This window comes from Poecilia reticulata, chromosome 9, assembly GCF_904066995.2.
Source record: "Poecilia reticulata chromosome 9, P_reticulata-male-v2, whole genome shotgun sequence".
NCBI classification, from domain to species: Eukaryota; Metazoa; Chordata; class Actinopteri; order Cyprinodontiformes; family Poeciliidae; genus Poecilia; species Poecilia reticulata.
The window spans coordinates 16,647,459-16,668,402 of record NC_088838.1 but is presented as its reverse complement, the minus strand read 5'-3'; the positions used below and the strand labels follow the sequence as shown (position 1 = coordinate 16,668,402).

The following is a 20,944-nucleotide window of genomic DNA, read 5'->3' as shown; positions in this document are numbered from 1 at the left end:
ACAAGATTTTTGACAACTTACTACGTCTTTCTAGCATAAGTGGAAAGGGGTGTCCGTTTAGTGTTGCAAAAAACTGGTTTGAAAAAAGTGTCCTGCTAGTACACCAAAACCAGTATAGGTGTGTGTGCGTGTGTGTGTGTGTGTGTGTGTGTGTGTGTGTGTGTGTGTGTGTGTGTGTGTGTGTGTGTGTGTGTGTGTGTGTGTGTGTGTGTGTGTGTGTGTGTGTGTGTGCGTGTGTGCGCGCGTGGGGGGGTGCGTGCGTGTGTGTGTGTGACAGTCATTCTACTGTCCTGTACATTAAGCTAAGTGCTCCCTACCGCTCCTGCAGAAGTAAATGGAGTCTCATGGCTTGAGGGGGGGTTTGTTTTACAACAGAAACAACCACAGCAAATAATGGCACAGTCCTAAACACCAAGTCACTACTTCCTGGTTCAAATTCAGGTAAAAAAAAAAAAAAAAAGAACAAACTGCACTTTTCTTTTTATCCATGCATTTGCAAGCGTTTGTATTTCCCGTTTACACAGTGTTTCTTTATTATCCTGTGATGTTTGAAGCGAAAATGATGCACTCTCCTATCTTTGGTGTTTGCACCAGAAATAGCCCGACCAGATACACAATCATTTTTGCAGTGGACAGTGCAGCAGAATCTCTAACTGTGTTGGTGTAGCTTCAAGCCTTCGGTGGTATGAATACTGTAGAGCTGGATGTCCTGGTGCTTGCATCAGTTGGCTATTCCCCTCATTTCCCTCCCTCTATTCTCTCAGGGAATCAGTCTTCGGTTTCAAAGGCATTAGGATCGGAAGTACCGGGTTTAAAGGGAGTCACTGTTTCACACTTCAGCTAAAGAGTCAGCTCATCTATTGAGAATGCTGTAATGTATAAAATAGCAGTAAAAAGAAGAAGATAGACTGTATAATCTCTGTTATTTGATATTCAGTAGTTTTACTCTTCAGCTGAGAAAAGTGTATTATGGCATCTTATGGGAACTTTATCTATGAATGAAGTTAGAGAATGCAGTTTTTTTAATGTGATCAGATTCCCGGAGCAAAGTCTGGAGCCAAAAACTTGTTTTTCCTTAAGTTGAGAGAACAATATCTATAAATGTTAATATTGGCCTCATGAATTGTTAATAACGATAAAGTAGGCAATCAGTTTCAGTCACGGAAAAATTGCAGATGTTTCTCAAATGAGTAAAACTTTTCTCAAATTGTTCAACATTTTTTCTTCAGTCCCAGGAGATAAGAGAGCATCGTTCACATTCCTCAGCTATTTTGTGATTACAGATTTTGGGGGTACTGGAGGGGAGGGTTGATCTGTGATGCAGATGCTCAGCTGGAGTCTGCCGCTCCAAGGTGGCGCTGCGTGGAAATAGGTGGCGTTTGGTGAGAGCAAACGTTTTACGCACTCTGAATGGTTGCCAAGGGAGATTAAAGGATTCCTCTAACATCCACAAAAGAATCAAAGTAGCACTACATGTATATTTTTGATGAGTGAATAACTTTATAACGTGATATGAAGCTGAAAAAACAATCTACTTTCATTATTATGTACTTTATATTATTACTCTTATTTTGAATGCTTTATGTTTATGTGTTTTAGACACATTTGTAAGAGCTGCACAGTGGCGCAGTTGGTAGAGCTGTTGCCTTGCAGCAAGAAGTCTCTGGGTTCGATTCCCGGCCTGGGGTCTTTCTGCATGGAGTTTGCATGTTCTCCCTGTGCATGCGTGGGTTTTCTCCAGGCACTCCGGTTTCCTCCCACAATCCAAAAACATGACTGTCAGGTTAATTGGTCTGTCTAAATTGTCCCTAGGTGTGAGTGTGTGTGTGCATGGTTGTTTGTCCTGTGTGTCTCTGTGTTGCCCTGCCACAGACTGGCGACCTGTCCAGGGTGACCCCACCTCTTGCCCAGAACGTTAGCTGGAGATGGGCACCAGCAACCCTCCCGACCCCACTGAGGGACAAGGGCGAAAGAAAATGGATGGATGGACACATTTGTAATTTTTTTTTAGACAAACAACTAGAAAAGCAAAAAAGACAAAGAAACTAAATATTTTTTTCTACAGATCAAATCTAGTGAATGTTTATGGTGTTGAGCGTATTGTGCTATTTTCCCCCCCACCAGATATGCCACTGATCTCTTTTCCATTTTATTATTCAGAAGATTATCTACAATTAGGGTAAAGGCTTAAAAAGGTGTTTCAAAAAAAGTGCTCCTTTAAGAATGATGCACAGGTTCATATTTAACTGTGCACCTGGATTCTGAGAGAAGTGGTGACAGTAATGAATAATACATAACAGAAGCTTTTTAATTGAGGCCCAAAACCGAACCACTCAGCTGCTAAAATGCTCAGGTGTTGATCTGTTTACACTACGGACGGTGGCAGAGATAAATATACACGCAACGTGCAGCTACAGAGATGCTTCCAAGGTGCAAAGTCAACTTCCAAATAGTGTCTAGCATGAACGATTAAGGCTGATCCAGAAAATCACAGAAGAGAGACAAAAAGCAGAACATATATGCGATTGAAAGAATTGTGCAGAATTTGCAAAAATAACCCTCTACTTATAGTGAGGTCAGCTTATTTGCTCAAAATATTAATTTAAAAAACGGATCTGCAGCTGATAAACAACAGAGCTCAGATATATCCTATCAATTCTGAGCAGCTTCTCAGGCTCATTGGAAAAAAAAGAAAATCCACATTGCATGCCACTGCCGCTACCATACTTCACTAGGGATGTCGTTGAGACTTGCAACAAAACGTACATTTCACCTTTGCTCCTATATTAGCCCAAAACATATTGAGCTGGAGTTCAATATGTTAGAGAGAGCCAGCAGCAGCAGCAGCAGCAGCAGCAGCAGCAGCAGTAGCGGCTCTTCCCGATTTCCAAAATGACACATTTCCTTCTCTGTTTAGCATTCATGCGTTGCAGCTTTTCACGTCAGTCTCCTAACGAGATTGTTCCATCAGACGGAATTACCCGCATCACTCAATGAAATACAATTATTGATTACACTGCCCCCTCTCTCTGGCTCTCCTGCAGCCACACTCTCTCATCTCCCGAAGTGCTGCATGCAGCCAGAGAGGACTGCATCGGAGGGGGGGAGAAAAAAAAAAAAAAGAAAACCCTGTCGTGTGCTGGCAGTTTCCTCCGATCCTGCTTCTCATCGGAGGGGGAAAAAAAATCCCAGAAAGAGCTTCACTATTTACCATAAAGGGATAACGGGGTGTGATGCAATGGGTTACTTTCAGCTCAGTCCACTCTTCACGCCATAAAGACGGTAAGGAAAGTACTTTTTGTTTTAAAGCTGCTGAACGTGATGACTAAAGAAGAGCATGAGTTGGTGGTTTTGCGTGCGACCCTGTTTGCACTTTTCCAGCTTCATTTCCAAACATAGCGGATGTTGGGATAAGTTTTTTTTTCTTTTTTTTTTTTTTTTTACATCGTGATTTATTAGAAGTTGGTTTGTTTCCTGTTGTTAATCTCCGTAAAGCGAGGATTTCTGCAAAGAAAAAAAAAAAAAACTGGCAAAATGATTAAGTATATAAAATACGCGTTGTAGAATCCAGTATATTTTTTTTGTATATGCCTAGTTGCAAACATTTTTTTCTTATCTCGCTCTAAATGTCCAGGTTGTGTAGTTTGTGATAGACTCCGCTGTACTGTAAGTCTTATCCGTGGAGCGGAGCTGGCTGCGGATCGTTCATGCTTTTGTGCCGTGAAGCCACCTGCCCTGAGGCGGTTGAAGCACTCTGCACTGCCGCCAAAAAGAGGAGAGAGGATGTGAGAGCAGGCAACTGAGTCATCCCTGAATTGCACCTCAAGAAGCAGCGAGCGATTGACAGGCGCACAGCCGGTGAACTGGAAATATGTGGCAAAGTGCTTTGTTTGCATCGCTATGGCTGCCCTGCTGGGTTAACACTGATGAGAGCACTCGAAGAAAAAAACAAAAAAAAAACAAAACACAAAACTTTGGGTAAAGTGACTGCAAGCTGCTGAATGCATTATTTATTCCTACTTAAAATTCATTAAAGTTTTTGTCTGTAAACAGGAGTCTGTTTACTTACTCTGTGGTGGTTTTATATGGACAGTATGGGTGTCCACTCAGGGTGTCATCCCTTCTGAAGGGCAAAAGGAAGCAAGAAAGAAAAGTTTTAGTCAGTTAAGGTTATTTTTTCCATCAACTGTGTGGAGGTTGAGTGTTTACCAATCTGTGTCATTCATATTGTAAGCTTGGTAAGAAAAGATGGTCTTACACCTGAGCTGCCTAATGAAGCTGAAGTTAGTATCTGATTCATCCTTCCTTCCGTTTATCCAGCTATCCTGCGAGTCACCTTTGGAAGCAACTGTGTTACAATGTTTCACGGTACATTCTTACTCTGTCTAAAGAAAAAGTACTATTTTACCTTTTAATTGTTTTTCTTGAAAACATATTTTAAGAGTTGTAAAACCTTCATTCTGTTCGTGAAAAAACAAACAAAAACATTTATTCAAAGATGTTTAACTCAGCCATTGTTCACATTCATTGAGGCATTCGTTGTTACAAGGCAAGACAAGTGATAAACCATTGATTTATAATCTAACAACAGTATTTCAAAGTTTATTCTCTGGGCCAGAATTCCAGCGTAAGGCCTGTAGAACTGCGTTGATGTGCTCTGTCTTCTTGGTTTTATTGAGAACGTGAGCAGCAGCGCTCTGGATCAACTATCCTTTTAGGCATTGTTACAATATTCAACTAAAAATTGCAACCCATGGTGACTAAGACAGAAGTGGACTGTGTTATGAATAAGTGCAAACCTATTAGTAAGGAATGGTTACGACCAGTGGGGAAGTTTTAGTGATGTAGTAGCATTGCTCGAAGTCAGTTTAATGGTTTTTATTGCTAACTTGCCAGCGAGCTTAGCTTTTGAGACAGTCATCATTACTAATAATCTAAATCTTAGCTGTGGTTAAGTTTAAAAAGAATACTACTTCAGCCATTTCTTTTGCCTTAATCACAAACCAGAGTTTTATAAAAGATGTGGTTGTGAGGAACGGCTTTCTTGTCATGAGGACAGAACAGAGATGTGTAAGGAAGGAGAGGATCTTCTGCATACATTATACATGTTTGTACAAACAAATTGGCTGCAGCCATGAAACTCTGTTTTAGTATCGATCTATCTGAGCTTGAAGGTTGTAAATGTGTATTTAGGAAGATGATCTGGACTGATTTTAGATGCGTGCTGTTATCATGTTTATAAACTTTCAGTTGTGCAGATGCTTTCTTTTCACTTCCATTTGATTAATAAGATACAATTGAAATTGTTTCTTAATATAAAAAAACGTAATATAAAAAGTTGAACAATTAGACACTTTTGTAAAGAGATTTTATTTATCAGTTTGAGTTGAAAATTTAAAAATGAATTTGTTTTGAACTTATTTTCTTAATTAAGTACATTTTATAAATTATATTAAATTATTTAAAAAAATGTCTTTTAGCTGCTGGACCTATGCAATTTCTACACATAGATGTTGAATAAAATGACAAAATATATCAAAATTCTACATCAGTTAGTTAAACTCCACCTCTTGTGGTTTATAACACATCAGTGACAGAGAAGCTTACACCTATATTTTCCTTTATGTTTTGTGATTTAAAAAATTCTTTTTTTATTTTTTTATTTTACAATGGATCAGAAGATTCCATCATATAAATTATTAACCTTCTGCTGAAATGACAGAAAATATAGGTTTAATGTTAACATTTCTTACTTTGGAAAGACAAATGTCAGCCTGTTCTGGGGCTCCACATATTTTATATGTACTGTAGCTTAAAATCACTTGATCTTGTGAAGTCACTCATAATTCGTGGGATGATACAATTCCTATGAAACACCCAGCGTTAAACGTTTCTTTACTTTCGACAGCCATCCTCTCTTCTTTGTCTCTGGAGTCGGTAATAGCATCAGCGTTTGATGAAATCTCCTGACGTCATAGGCTGCCTCCGCTTTCCAGATGAGGTCACGAGCTTTCTCTGTCGATGGGATCATGTGCGGTTCTATCCCCTTAGGAAACGGACCTGCTTTTTCTGATGCCGATGGAGCAAACCGCCCATCGGACCTCGTCTTTGAAAGCAGCAGGACAGGTCGGATCTTACTGAGGTTGCAGGAATTCCTGTTTTATCGAGGGACATTAAAGTATCCCATCACAGAGAAATAGTTTTAACATGTAAGGAAACAAAGAACTTTGCTTATCAAAAACCATCACTGTTTTGAACTTTCGCCACTTTTGACAAATGACAGAGAGGTCAATAGATAAATTTTATGAAACTCATAAAGTCTTTACATTTAAAGTATAACATTATTTTCTTCCTGAATGAAGACAATTGGGTATGCAGCTCTGAACCTCGAACATCTAAATCTTTCATCTTCTCTTGATGGCCACATGTTACTTAAAGTAACGTAAAGTTTCTTTAAAATGCATTTGTTCACCTAGCTCACTTAGCTTTACTATAAAGTGAAATGATCATAACATCCAGTCATCGAAAATGAACCTGTAGAAAAGGAAAATAAAAGCTAGAGAGCTACAAATTGTAGTTTGAGAAAACAGAAACTAGAAATGGCAGTGTCGGGGTCACAGGATTTGATTGTGATTGCTCAGGCTGTCTGAGATGTCGGGGTCTCGTCAGCTGTGGTCAGGTGAGGGCGGGTCGCCCGTGTGCTTGCGGGTGTCCTCAGAGCTTCATCACAGCTGACAGCACGCCTCACCGTACACTCGGCTGATTCCCTGAAAGACAGGGTTCACCCAGATCCACCACATGCTGTGTTTATTAAGCTAAAGTTGTCCATCTTGCCTTAATCCTAAAGCAACAGGTGATTCCGGTTCAGTGACTCTTTGACATGTGCAATTAAGAAGTTCTGAAGTCAGAATTTAGTTTGCTTTCCTTAACAAGCTTGTTTCCTCCAAACAAACCTAAGATGTATCCATTAGAACATTTCTGGTTGCTTAAGGAAAGGAGAAAAAAAAACCCTAAACAGTATGCACCTATTTGGAAGGATCAGGAGTGAAATTGTTGTTGAAAAGAATAAATTAGATTACAAAAAAAGCTGCAATAGTTAATATTGAAGGCCAACCTCAATGCAGACACCATCGGTCTTTGAGCAAAGGGGGTAGTCGTTACTACAAAACCCTTCCTTTGAGCCAAAAGAGATTAGCAAAGTCACCTTGAATAAGCAATGTCATTTTGCCCAGTAAAATTGCATTATGGAAGCTGGAGACGGTCCTGTGATTTGTGTCCTCCTGACAGGGCTTCAGTGTTCATTAGAGGCTGCAGCAAGGAGCTCTTAGACTCACTGGAACCACAGACACAGCTCTGAGCATCCCCACCCTTCGCATAATTATGCAGCTTACCTTATGAAATGTTTTTGACAAAAACATTTCATGATTCTTTTAATATATTAGAGTCTGTGATACATCAACAATGGGGGCAGGACATCTTTAGTTTTTTAATGTTTTATGTTTAGTTGCCATCACTCTGATCTTTAGTTCCCAGTGCAGACACCTCATAAAGCGCTTTATAAATAAAATTGCATTTTATTGAAGTCTGAAATTCAGAAGAAGAACTCTGTTCATTCGTCATGTTTAAATTAATTTACACATGGATGTAATTGCTTTATATTTTCTTGGTCCAGAAAATATTTGGTATACTTTCAGTAACATAAACATGTAACTCTTCAAATACCCTGACTCTATTTAAACACGTTAAGTGGCTGCCTTTTGATCAAAAGCTGCTAGATGTTTTGTATCTACCATAAAAATAACATAAAAAAACCTCTGGTTGATAAAGTACAAATATTTTTGCATTATTATTTTTTTAATCTTAAGAAGCTTTTATTTTTTTCAGTGAATATGTAGCCTTATAAATTTTAAAAGTTTATAAGGCTGTTTATAATTTAATAGTTAGATTCTCTGACACCTAGATGCCTGTGGATAGTGAAGAACATGTGCTAAGCTACAATAAATAAATAACTTATGAAATAATTATTTAAAAGTGTCATTAATATTGCACAGAAGAACCAAAGACAGCAAATACATCGACCCAGAGTTTTGGCAAACTTGTAAGAAAATGTCTAATCCTGCCCACTGGATGGGTAAAGTTTACAGGTTAAATTATTTAATGTTGTGATCCAGAACAGGAACATTAAATGATTTATTAAATGGTGAAATAATTACATCTAGCCTTTAAAATAAAATCTAGACATTTAATTGAGGCACACATGATTAATTCTGTATTTATTTATGTATTTATTTTCTGTATTTATTTCTAGTAAAAAAAAATTATGACACATTAAAATAATTACTTTGGAAGTTATTTATTCATTGGCACTCGTCGCTCTCCATAGTTTCCACTCTTTTCTGCTGCATCCTGCTAACTGTGTCTTTACACGATTAATATGGTCCTTAGCCCAGTTTAGTGTCCACTGGCTAAAAGCAACATTCCTCTGTCTCAAGTCATATTTACACATTTGTAAAACAGAACATAGTTTAATTGTTGGATGTTCTAATGAAATGCTTCAGGCTAGCAAAGTCGATTCTGTAGGAAATAATTATGTGTTAATGTGGTATTTCCTCATTCCTGTTTATTAAATGTTGCCTGTGAAAGTCTGAAATTTTCTGAAGTTATTTAGTGTGAGTTTGTTTCTTTAATAATGTTTTTTTTACTATTAGTTTTATCTATAGTTGAGCGCTTTACAGATCACGCTTAGCCATGACAGTGAATTAGTATAGAATGGTGATATATGCGCCTTTAGCAAATATGTATGACGTACATATTAAGTCATTTGACAATGACATTATACAGTCACTGCGATAAGCGCACAGATGCGTGCCTGCGCCCCATTAATTGCATTTCTTACTGATCCTTGTTTATTAGATTCCTTTTCACAGACCCGATTGTGAGTCAGCAGATTCAGCATTTCAGCCTGAAATAATCACCGCCTCAGAACCAATGCCAGCTCATGAAATATAGAACAAGGAGAGACTCTCTGGAAATTGAATTTTTATTTAAATAAAAACTGAGCTTTACAAAAAAAAAAAAAAAAGTGTTGCTGTCTCACATCAATCCAAATGATTAAAAGGCCTAGGAGAAGAGTGTGAGGATGATTAAAGAGGCTATGAGCCGTCGGTGGGAAGTTGTCTTTTCTTAGAGGATGATTATGGATGTAGTGGTGGTATCTATTAATGATCTATTAATAATCTCACTAGATCTGACTCTCTTTCTCTTTTGTCTCCAATCTGTCCTTCCCTGCTCCCTTCTTGTACTTATTTGTCTGTTGTTTATCTTCCCCCTGTGTCTTTTAGCCCAGCTGATGACGGTGATTGCCGGAGACTTTGAGGGTTATCTCCTGTTGTGACTCAAGAGTGCAGCATCTCTAGATCCTCCGATAGCCGCAAATCTCCATCCTTCTGCACTCAGCCCTCCAACCTGCCAGAAAAGGTCAACATTTAGCGCCACTATGGAGGACACGTACAATAACAGGACTTCTCTGGTTAAGGGAGCCAAGGACATGGTCAAGGAGGCCAAGCGGCACACGGCGAAGAAAGTCAACAAGGTGGTTGACCGCGCTGCCGACGAGTACTCATCTCATCGCAACTACGCGCGATTCCAGGATGAGGAGGACGAAGACGAGGATTTCTACCGCAACCAGAAAGGACACGAAGGAGAGAGTTACCGTGACAACGAGGAGGGCTCCAGCGATGCCACGGAGGGCCACGATGACGAGGACGAGATCTATGAGGGGGAGTACCAGGGGATCCCCTCAGCCGCAGACAAGAAGCATAAGGAAGGCCAGGTGGCGCTGGGACAGCCGACGTCGGATGCAGCGAGGGACCGCAGTGAGCTGGAGCAGGAGAGGGATGCAGATGAAGAGGAGCTGGCCCAGCAGTATGAGCTGATCATGCAGGAGTGTGGCCATGGGAGCTTCCAGTGGCAGCTGTTCTTTGTACTGGGACTGGCGCTCATGTCAGATGGTGTGGAAGTGTTTGTGGTGGGATTTGTCCTGCCCAGTGCAGAGACAGACATGTGTGTCCCAAACTCCAGCTCAGGATGGCTCGGTAAGATCCCAGTGTTCAGATTTTGCTTTTCTACTGATATCATCCAGGAAGGCAGGCAAATGATCCACACTGTTAAAGTACTTATGGCACTAAATCTTTTTTTTTCTTCACATTTTATCACGTTACAATCACAAAGAGCAATGTATATTATTGGAATTCTATATCAGACCAAAGGAAATTAGTGCTTACTTGTGACCTGAAAGGAAAATAACACATCGTCTCAAGCTTATTAAATTAAAATTTGAAATGTCTGATTTGCATTTGAGGTGACAAACAACCTGACCCTGAAGGATGTTTTCTTTTTTTTATCACCATGATCAGAGAAGTTGCTAAGAGTTGATTTCAAGATCGATAGAGCCTTTTCTACCAGTAGGACACAAAACCCAATACAAACAGTCAGGACTGCAAAGGATTGGTGAGATCAGAGTGTTGGAATAACCCTGTCAAAATCAGGAGCTAAATTCAATTGAAAGTCTGTGGCAAATGTAAACAGCAACAAGCAATCTGACTGAGCTTCAGTGTATGGCAAAGGAAAAAAGGGGAAAAACTTCAGGTTCTAGACTTGTAAAGCTGGTTGAACCAAAATATCTGCAGCAGGACAGGCAGCAAAAGCTGTGGATCCAGGTATGAATCCTTGTGCAAGGCCCTGCTCAGCTGGTATGATTCTGAATCAGGTGAATGTGTTTCATTGATCCACACTGTTACTGGAGCTCAGAGGACAACATCCACCTGACTGAAAAATAAGATTAAACGTCAACCCAGCTGAAGATTGGTTAGAATCCTAAATGTCGTGTTGGAAGTGTTTCTGTCCAGTGGTGTCTGTGTGTTTTGTGTGTGTGGGTTTGCGTGTGCGCGTGTGTGTGTGCAGCTTAAGAGACAAGCTGGTATTCCCTGTGTAACTCTGTGAGTTGAAGTGGAGTTTCAGCAGTCCCAGTAGCTGCAGGTGTATAATCCATCACTGCAGAGCTGTTTACAGCGTTTGACTTGCTGTGACAGAACCAGAGTGGAGAGGACGTTAAATCGGACTTACAGCCCTTAGATACTAACCGCTACGGCAAGGCATGACAAAGCAAAACACCTGACGCAGACAGAGTCATGGAAACGTTGAAAATCTGAACTACAACCAGGAAATGTATCAAAGATGGGCATGCAAACTCATATTTGTCTTTATTACTACCTTTTTTGTTAAGTCATCTTAAAGAATTTGAACACAATTTTTTAGTGTTCGAAAAGAGAAACTGAAAAAACAGGCATGTTTTGAATTGAAGTGACAAACATAGATGTGCAGCAACTTTATATTGTAAAAAGTGTTTTGAAGTATCACTGTACTCCACGATAAACCTCGTAGATATTCATGCTCTCTGCCTCCTCTTGTTTGTACCTCTCTCCTTTATCCCCTGTCATCCTCCATTTAGTGTGCCTCTCTTTTCATCTTCTGTTCTCACCCATCCTTCTCATCTTTTTTCCTCTGATTGCCCCCTATGCCCCTCCTCTAGTGATGATCACAGTAGGTGTGTGTGCGTGTGTGTATGCATATGTACTCACATGATTGCTGTGACCTTGTTGCTACCCATTTTGTGGCTAGTTTGTTGTGCAACTATACTGTAGCATAGTTTAATCTGCTTTCGGAGTGTTTTAAACATTGACATGAACAGGTAGTTTCCTTGGTCCTTCTCAAAAAATGTGCATATTGTGATAAAGTTCATTATTTTCCATAATGTAATGATAAAAATTAAACTGTCATATATTTTAGATTCATTGCACACCAACTGAAATATTTCAGGTCTTTTATTGTTTTAATACTGATGATTTTGGCATACAGCTCATGAAAACCCAAAATCCCTGTCTCAAAAAATTAGCATATTTCAAGCGACCAATAAAAGAAAAGTGTTTTAATGCCAAAAAAGTCAACCTTCAAATAATTATGTTCAGTTATGCACTCAATACTTGGTTGGGAATCTTTTTACAGAAATGACTGCTTCAGTGCGGCGTGGCATGGAAGCAATCAGCCTGTGGCTCTGCTGAGGTGTTATGGAGCCCAGGATGCTTCGATAGCCTCAAATCTTTTCATGATATGCTAATTTTTTGAGACAGGGATTTTGGGTTTTCATGAGCTGTATGCCAAAATCATCAGTATTAAAACAATAAAAGACCTGAAATATTTCAGTTGGTGTGCAATGAATCTAAAATATATGACAGTTTAATTTTTATCATTACATTATGGAAAATAATAAACTTTATCACAATATGCACATTTTTTGAGAAGGACCTGTATATCTGTGGGTGAATATACAAAATGAACAGATTTAAGTATTTCATCAAGTGGAAACACAAACCAAGATTAAACAGGTTTTCCAATAGTAGTTATAGTAGAGATAGTTTTCACCATCTCAAAGTTAGTTTTAGCAGTAGTAGTACATGATGCTTGGTTTCCGTGTACCATATAGCAGATTTAACATTTTGTTTTTGGCGCTGTCTGGAAAACAACAACAAAAAAGATAGAAGCAGTGTGAAATAAGTAAAAAAAAAAAAAGCAGTTCTTTTGTTTGATGCATTGCAAGTCTTTTCATCCATTAATATGTCGACCGTATCGGTTTTTGATTTCCCATGATTTAGCGTGATTTTATTGAAGTGGAAGTACTGATTATATCATATAAAAAAAAAATGCAGTTTCTGCAGGGTTGGTTGCTCTGTGATTGAGGGCAGCCTGGACGTTACACTGACAGGGAGGGATGGTATAAAAATACACAGGCACAGAACTTGGTGATCAATAGGCAACACACAACAGATAAGTCTAACACAATGTAAAAATAAATAAGTAAATAAATATCATTTTGTTACATTTGATTTTTTTCATTCTTTTAGTTTAAAGTAAACCTGTAACACTGGAATAATATTCAACACAAAGTACATAGCAAAGGCATTTACCTCTTTGAACTCTTTCACATTTTGTTATGTTACAACCACAAATGTATTTTATTGGGACTTTATTGTGAAAATGTTGCCTAAATAGGAGGATAATAGAAAAAGCTCAATGTTTTTCATGATTGCATAGTTTGCATTTCTGGTATGGAAAAGGAAGCAGATTAAAAGCTATTGTTGAAGAAAGCTACAGGAAATCCTGATGACTGTTTTTCACAAGCCACGTAGAGCAGAGAGCATGCAGGGAAAAAAATGCTCTCAAATATAAGCATTACAAAAAAAAGTGTTCTTTCTCATGCCATAATTGTCTCTTTTTTTTAACTGAATACAGTTAGATCTTTTTTCAGAACTACAACAATAGATTTGTTCCTAATAATACAAACATTTCCTGAGTTTTGCTGTGCAGCCTTTATTTCTGAACAACCTGGGTTAATATGCATCTCCAACATTTACTGTGACAGATGGAAATAAGGAAGTGGAATACCATGTGTTGGAGAGCGGGAACGTGTCTGCGTGTAGAGTTAGCTGTGAAGGTAATTGACCCATGCAAGTTAACCGCAGGCAAAAAAAGATTTTCCTCTGCCTACCAAAACATTAATACATTTTAAAGTAAATTAGTGGCTAAACGGCAAATTGTATTTTTTATTTTCTGGACAAAAGCAATAAAAATATGGAGAAATTAACGTTTTGAAACACTTTGATTGATTCTATCTGCACTAGTGTCATGTGAACCTCGGTTCACCATAAAACAGTCACGCACAAGCACAAGGACTCAGCTGAAATAAAAGGGATAATTCACAAAAGCCTCTGCCGTTGACTCAGAATGCGTGATGGCACTGCAGGTTTGCAGGGGGGTGGTTGCTGTAAATACCACAAGCAAGAATTATGGATAAGGAAAGGCACAGAAAGGAAGAAGAACCATATGCAGTGCAGCACGTGAAAAAAACAGGGAGGGATGTAGCTGGAGAGAGTTTGAAGAGGAGAGATTACCAAGTCAGGGAGGAGTAATGGGGTAGGAGGTGTAGGCGGACTGAAGTGGTGAGGTGGAGACTGATAGTATGTAGTACACCAACACAGTGAGGGAGAGGCTCAGCTATTATCTTTGACACAACAGACAAAGGGATTGCATCACCCTATCATTACTTGTTTCTTCTTGTAGGCTGACTTTTTCCTCCTGAGACTCCCCTCGTCTCATTTACTTTCGTAAACTTAACAGTTTTTATTTCTCTTCATTTTTGTCTTGTGTCAGCTGACCTCGTGTACACTCTTTGCACGCTAGCTTCTCTCTTTGGCTCCATCGCAACAGCACTCGTACTATTTTTCACTTTTTGGTCCCGGTGTGAAGCCTGCTGGTTGAATGTGTGGAGCTTGTGTGGCCCTGGTGCAGCTGAGCGTGGCTAAACTGCGGGAAGATCCCAACGTCGCTGCAGATATTAGGCTGCTTGAATAGTGCAGCTAGCTCTGGATTGTGTGTGCATGTATGTTGAATTAAAGTAAAAGAAATTCTTTTTTTTTTTTTTCATCTTCACCGTGTGGAGGGCTGGGCATGGAAAGGGTGTGTGTGACGGGACTTAATGTGGCATCTTAAAGAAGAAAGCTGATGTCTCCAGCACGCTCTGCAACAAGCCTCATGGACAGATTTTGTGGGAACCCTGAGAGTGAAAATCCTTAAAATAAATTCCAATTTCACTATATTTGCATCATTTCACACTAAAAAAGAAAAATATGTTTTAAATTCTGACCTTTAAGCTGAATATTTATCAGAAAAAGAAAAAAATACTCTACGTTAGGAAATAAATTCTTTCTATTTTTTTTTTTTTTCAAAAATCCCCAGTGGTGCAATTTTGCTTACCTTCAAAAACCTCTTAAAATAAATCTAACTGAAAGAATTAATTAATTTTTTTTAAAGTAGAGCAGAGTTTTGCAAATTTTAGTCATATTCAATAAATGTCTTTTTTCTTGGGGCAAAACTATGACATGACATATGAGGCCATTTTTGCTAGCCACTCTTCACACATCACTTGCAATTCAAGTGATGTGTGTTGATCTTCATGAGTTGATAAATGGTTACAATATAAAATTACTTCTTGCTTGGACTTTCCCATATCGACAGTCAAAGAGTGGATCTTTGATCCTATGGGCCACCAGATCACAGGTGATTCAGCACCACTAAATAAATCTCCTCTCATGATATTTCAGTCCCCAGACCCAGAAGTCTTGTTTGAGCCACAAAATCACAAAAGTAAGCTGATTAGATTTTAGGAGTCCCTGCTTTGTAAAATGTAATTGTTTTATTGGCTGAATTAAAGAAGTACAATCTTTAGGTGGTACAACAAACTTTCACAGGTTGTAAACAAATGTTAAGCCTTCCTGGAAAACTTTATAATGGGTTTCTGTCTCTGTCAAACTGCCTTTTTTTCCTCCTCTCATTTTCGACCATGCCTGTATTTGTATCTGGAGCCCTCTGCGATGACTGGCTGAACACTTCAGTTTTGTTTCACTGCGGAGGTGGCAGGAAGCAGAAGGGATGAATCCCATCAAAGTGGCACGATGTAGTACAAATATGATTACATGCTGCTCACGCATAAAGGAGCCGCCGATGGTGCAAAAAGCAGAGAGGAAACTAAAGCAAATACTCTAAAACAGAGAGGAGATCGGAGGAGTGTAAACTGTGTGGAGACAAGAGAAATAAGTAAAAAGCAAACTGAATGAAAGAGAAAGTGTAAAAATGGAACACAACACAGAAAGGGTGATAGATACAGGTACCAGGGCGATGCCACAGGGCGTGCGACGTACAATGTTGTGTGAATAAAACAGCACGGCTGTTTTTGTGTGGTGCCGAAACGGTTTGTGTTGCTATGAGTGAAGAGCATCAAAGCATGAAATCACAGAGGAGGTGGTGATGCAGCTCGGCACTCGATCGTCTCGGAGGGGCTCCTTGGTGACAGGGCAGAAAACAACGAGTGGGGGTCCGCCCTCACCCTTCTGTCGTGGCTGTGCATCTTTTGCTTGTGCCTGAGAAGTCTCCAGGCTCTGACAGACTATACGGGTCTCCACCTATGAAGTCAGCAGCTTCATTTATGCAGGGATATCGAAATATTGAGCTTTAATCTATACGACTTGTCTCCTTGAAAAAGGCAGCAACTAAAATTCACAAACTGGGTCAGCTGACTTCCGGCTGCATGCAGTCATTGTTAATATGAATGTCGTGCTACTTTTGGGGTTCTGGTTGGTTTTCGAGGTTGAACCGAGAAAATATTTGTTTTATTGTTGCCAGGTTTTCAATTTATTAGGGATTTTCTCTAATCCACACAGATTTGGCTCACATCCCCAAACAGATGCAGCAATGAACTGCAGTAATGTATTTTTAGTTAGAGCTGGTTGAATTGGTTCATTTCCTTTATAAAGTTTTTTTTTCCATTTATTTTAATGTAAACTATCCAAAGCCAGTTTTGATGTGAATTTGGTATGATTACTTGTTTACCAAACACTTGTCTTCAAAATGACTTAAGGTGTCGCTCAGTTCACCGGTAACACTTTATTTGAAGGGGTGTGCTTAAGACTGACATGACACTGTCATAAACATGACATAACACCTGTCATGAACATAAAGAAGTCTTTATGAATGTTTATGACAGTTGTCATGAAGTGTCATTCGGTAAATTATGACACTTTTAATGCAAAGTTGCTCTAAAAGTTGCATTGAAAGTCCATTAAAAATGGCAACTTTGCATTAAATTATCATAATTTACAAAATCATGCAAAGTTGGCACTTTTGATGGACTTTCAATGCAACTTTTAGAGCCACTTTGCATTAAAAGTGTCATTATTTACCGAATGACACTTCATGACAACTGTCATAAACATTCATAAAGACTTCTTTATGTTCATGACAGATGTTATGTCATGTTTATGACAGTGTCATGTCAGTCTTATGCACACCCCTTCAAATAAAGTGTTACCCAGCCTCTAGTGGAAGTTTAGGGGGGAGATGGTGCACAATATCTTTGCCGGAGTCTCGTAGAAAACAAACTGAATTGTGTTAGAGGATGTCTGTGCTATTTTTGGATTATATTTCACTACAGTGCAGTAGTCTCCTCTTGGTCGGTGCCAGCCCTGCTGACAACATGCTGAAAGATACTGTGGAGCTCGACTGGGACAGAACATCAATAATTTCATTACGCAATTGAGTGTCCTGTGAGCAATGTACTCACAGCTCCACTGTTTGGGGGGGATTCTCAAGTTTCAAAGGAAATAGATCCTTTTTTTGTACTTCCCTAAAATGTTCACTGAATGTGATATATGGTAAATATGTGAATTTTTATCTCACATAAGCCTGGAGCATCTACCGGAGAGGCCTGTTGTATTTGAAATTGAAAGATGTCACATTTTTCAGCCAGCTCAGCTAAAAGATCTGCAGTGAAACTGTCAAACAGGCGTCTGCTCTCAGCAGAGAATACACCTGCATGAATGAAGACTGAAAGTCGATGCTTCTTTCTCCTTAATACACTGCAGTGGCACAAACTGAGCGCCATCATGTCTGAGTAAAATCTAAAATATAATGTTTCTTTCTGAAATTGAAGCGTCTAAAATAGAGAGAAATGCAGCTGATGTTGCTCTTATAGCAGCACAAAATCACACACAACAGCAACCGAAGCAGCGCTACGGCCTTTTTCTCCTCGGGGCAAATTCATGATGATCACTGAAAGAAATCAATGCTGTTTTGTTGGAGCATTGATCTTGTCAGTGATGACCAAGATTAAAAGAGAGCCGAGGCCTGTTTTGTTAAACTAACCTGGATTGTAGTTCACATTTGTCTTTTTATTGTTCAAAGTCTGGTTTTTTATTTTATTTTGTCCTCTTCGTTCTGTGTTTGTTGTTGCATAAGAAGATACACACACCAGCACTTTTTTCTGTGGATTTTTTGAACAATTTTTCATTGCTTAAATAAAAAAAGAAAAAAAAAAGAAAAAAAGCTTTTCAGAAATGGGTTTGTAGTAGAAACAATTGTGTTAATGTTGATCCAAAGTAAAAAAAAAAACAAAAAAAAACTTCTGGATTCTAAGTTCGTTCTAATTCCTTTTCTGCTTTGAAATAATAGGAGTCTCTCTGCATGATAATCTAAAAATTAATCTAAGAAGAATAATTTTAATAATAATTGTTATCTTCTGAATAGCCACATATTGTTGTTAGCCACCTTTTGTTGGTCTTTAAAATAAAATCCAAACAGAACTAAAGGACTTTTGTGGTTGCAATGTGAAAAAATGTAAAATGGGTCAAGAAACAAATATATTTCCGCAATGTGGTTAATATACTATAGTGAATACATGATAGATTAGAATAACAAATATATGAGAGTTCAATCTGTTAGTATACACAGTGTGTAATTTGTAAAGGGAAATAAAAAAGCTGCTTTGTCTGCTCTTTTTCTAGGCAGCATTGTATACCTGGGAATGATGGTTGGAGCTTTCTTCTGGGGAGGAATGTCTGACAAATTGGGCCGCAGACAGTGTCTCCTCATTTGCATGTCCACCAATGGCTTCTTTGCCTTCCTGTCATCTTTTGTCCAGGGATACGGACTCTTCCTTCTCTGCCGTGTAGTCGCTGGCTTTGGGTAAGTCTGATAATGTCAAGGTCAAGACGCAATCTTGTAAAGTAGCGGACGGCGACGCTAGAGAAATCTGCTTCGACGTCAGTGGGACAACTGGCGGCTCACTGATTTCAGTCGGTCAGAGGTTTCATTTGTGAGACAAATAATTTAAAAGTGGGCTTCCCAAATTTTTCTTCATTCTTGCATTCAAAAATATTCGACAGGATTCCTTTGATTATACTTTCACTTCATTCATCAGTTTTGATCCTGTGAAACTTTGCTTCAATATTTATTGGTGTATCATTTTTTTATATTTATTTTTTAAATCTAAAACAATGGTTATTTTTCGTTCGAGCTGTATAGTGTGTCCTGCACTTACATCAGACACTTGACAGACTGTGATTTAATATCTTGGCAATGTTGCTGTTCGTTAAAGAGCTAATTCAGTAATTGCACCTACATCATTCTCTCCAGAGACTCTCAGAGTAATTGAAACAGCGGCCAGAAGGAGATCTGTCCCTGAATGAAGGCAAATTCGTACTCAGGCTTGTTTTCTGCCATGTTATATGAAAACAGGCCAAACAGTTTCACAGAAAAAAAAAAAAACAACACCAAAAATGATCTTTGTAAACTGACAGATTTGAATGATATCAATAAACGTATCATAAAATAGATAAAGCAAGTGTTGTATTTGCTGTTGTAAAAACGATGCCTTTTCAGAATCTATCAGGGACAAAGGAGACGACCTGAGTTATAAGAACCACATATAGCACAACATCCCTACACAACCCATGTTTTCAAAAACCAAAGCAATCAATTGGGGGCCTACCTGTTTATTCAGTTTTAAACGAGTTATATTCAGACAGCTTGAGTATTTTCAGTACTTGAGATTAATAAATGGACACAAGAGTCTATATTACCATATGATGCCCTTTATTTTGTTGTAATTTTCTTAAATAAACCTAGTAACGACCTCACTGCCATGTTCTAATGCTTAAAAAACCAAATGAAAGAGGGGTGCTATTTGCATTGTAAAAACTAGGTATTTTAGGGAAGTTCGACAATTTTTTTCTGATTGGTGCGGAGTTGCGCTTTCTTAAGTGATTTTCCTCTCGTTCTTGCAGGATAGGAGGTGCTGTGCCCATTGTTTTCTCCTTCTTTGCGGAGGTGTTGTCCAGAGAGAAAAGAGGAGAACACCTCAGCTGGTTGTGTATGTTCTGGATGATTGGAGAGATCTATGCATCTGCCATGGCCTGGGCCATTATACCGCACTATGGTGAGTTCACAGGTCCACCCAAATAAAGGAGGCACTTAGAGTTGGGAAAAAAATAGCTTAAAATGAAATGGTTCTGTTAGTTTCTTTTAAAGACAATCAGCTCATTAATAGCAGAAAGCACACAGACTTAATAAATAAAATAAAAGCTGAAGTATGCTGCCGGTTATGCTTTAAAAAAAGCCTTGTTTTACAGATTGAGTGTAGCAGCACACAATTTAACTTATGTGTCAGTTACCCATCTGCCCCTGCTCTCTCCGTAATTAAAGTTTGAGGTGTTTGTTTCCTCTGCCGTGTGAATCAATCACCTAAAAGCCCTCGGTGTCATCCAACTGGGAAAGGTGGGAGTCAGGAGAGAAACATATAGAGGTTATTAGAAGATAGGCTGCCAGGGTGATGTCTGCAGACTCCAGTTTTAAATGTAAGTGAGGTCATTTCAGAATACGGCCATATTTCATGGAACACTTTAACAATGTTTATCATGTTTGTTAACTTGGACGGCTGTTAAAAATTTGGGAAATTGTGGCAGTACAGAGAATGAGAATATTGTGCTATAAAAGTGTAAATGTGGCCTTGAAAGTATAATTTAATATGTAAAGTGGGCTGTGATAACATAAAATCCAGGGTGTGATGAAAACAAGGCTAATTGATAAAGAACGCAGTGTCCTGCCAGACTTTACGTTTATTCAGTTCTGAAGGAAGTTATTATTATTTTTTGCTTTGTGTTCTTTACTTCACGTAAACGAGATGTTTCTGACTGTGCAATCCTGAAAATTTTTTTTTATTGCAGTGCAATGCAATAAAACTAGTTAATGTGTTTTGTACTTCAATGCCAGACACATAATCTACTTCGAAAATTTTACACAAGAGCTCTGATAAGGAAGACATGAGGATCATTCTAATACTCCTATTAACATTGTTTTCTTCTCCCAGTTAAAGGGAATAATATGATTTACCAATTTCACCAAATTAACAAAAGGTTCAGGTGATCCCAAAGGTTTGTTAGATCTTTAAATTGTATGCTATTAGATTAGAAAGCACCATGTTGAAGTCAAGATGGCAGCA

The 20,944-nt window shown here is 38.7% G+C and overlaps 1 protein-coding gene across 1 annotated transcript in view; it reads left to right on the top strand.

Moving 5' to 3' along the window:
- Nucleotides 1-2,837: 2,837 nt before the first annotated feature.
- Nucleotides 2,838-20,944, top strand: part of sv2ca (synaptic vesicle glycoprotein 2Ca) — a 34,111-nt gene continuing 16,004 nt past the window's right edge. Inside the window, exons 1-4 of the mRNA XM_008418864.3 lie at nucleotides 2,838-3,282; nucleotides 9,342-10,094; nucleotides 18,450-18,630; nucleotides 19,731-19,882. Of these exons, the coding sequence (XP_008417086.2) occupies nucleotides 9,497-10,094; nucleotides 18,450-18,630; nucleotides 19,731-19,882 (931 nt within the window). The 5' untranslated portion in view covers nucleotides 2,838-3,282; nucleotides 9,342-9,496. The remainder of the gene's footprint in view (nucleotides 3,283-9,341; nucleotides 10,095-18,449; nucleotides 18,631-19,730; nucleotides 19,883-20,944) is intronic.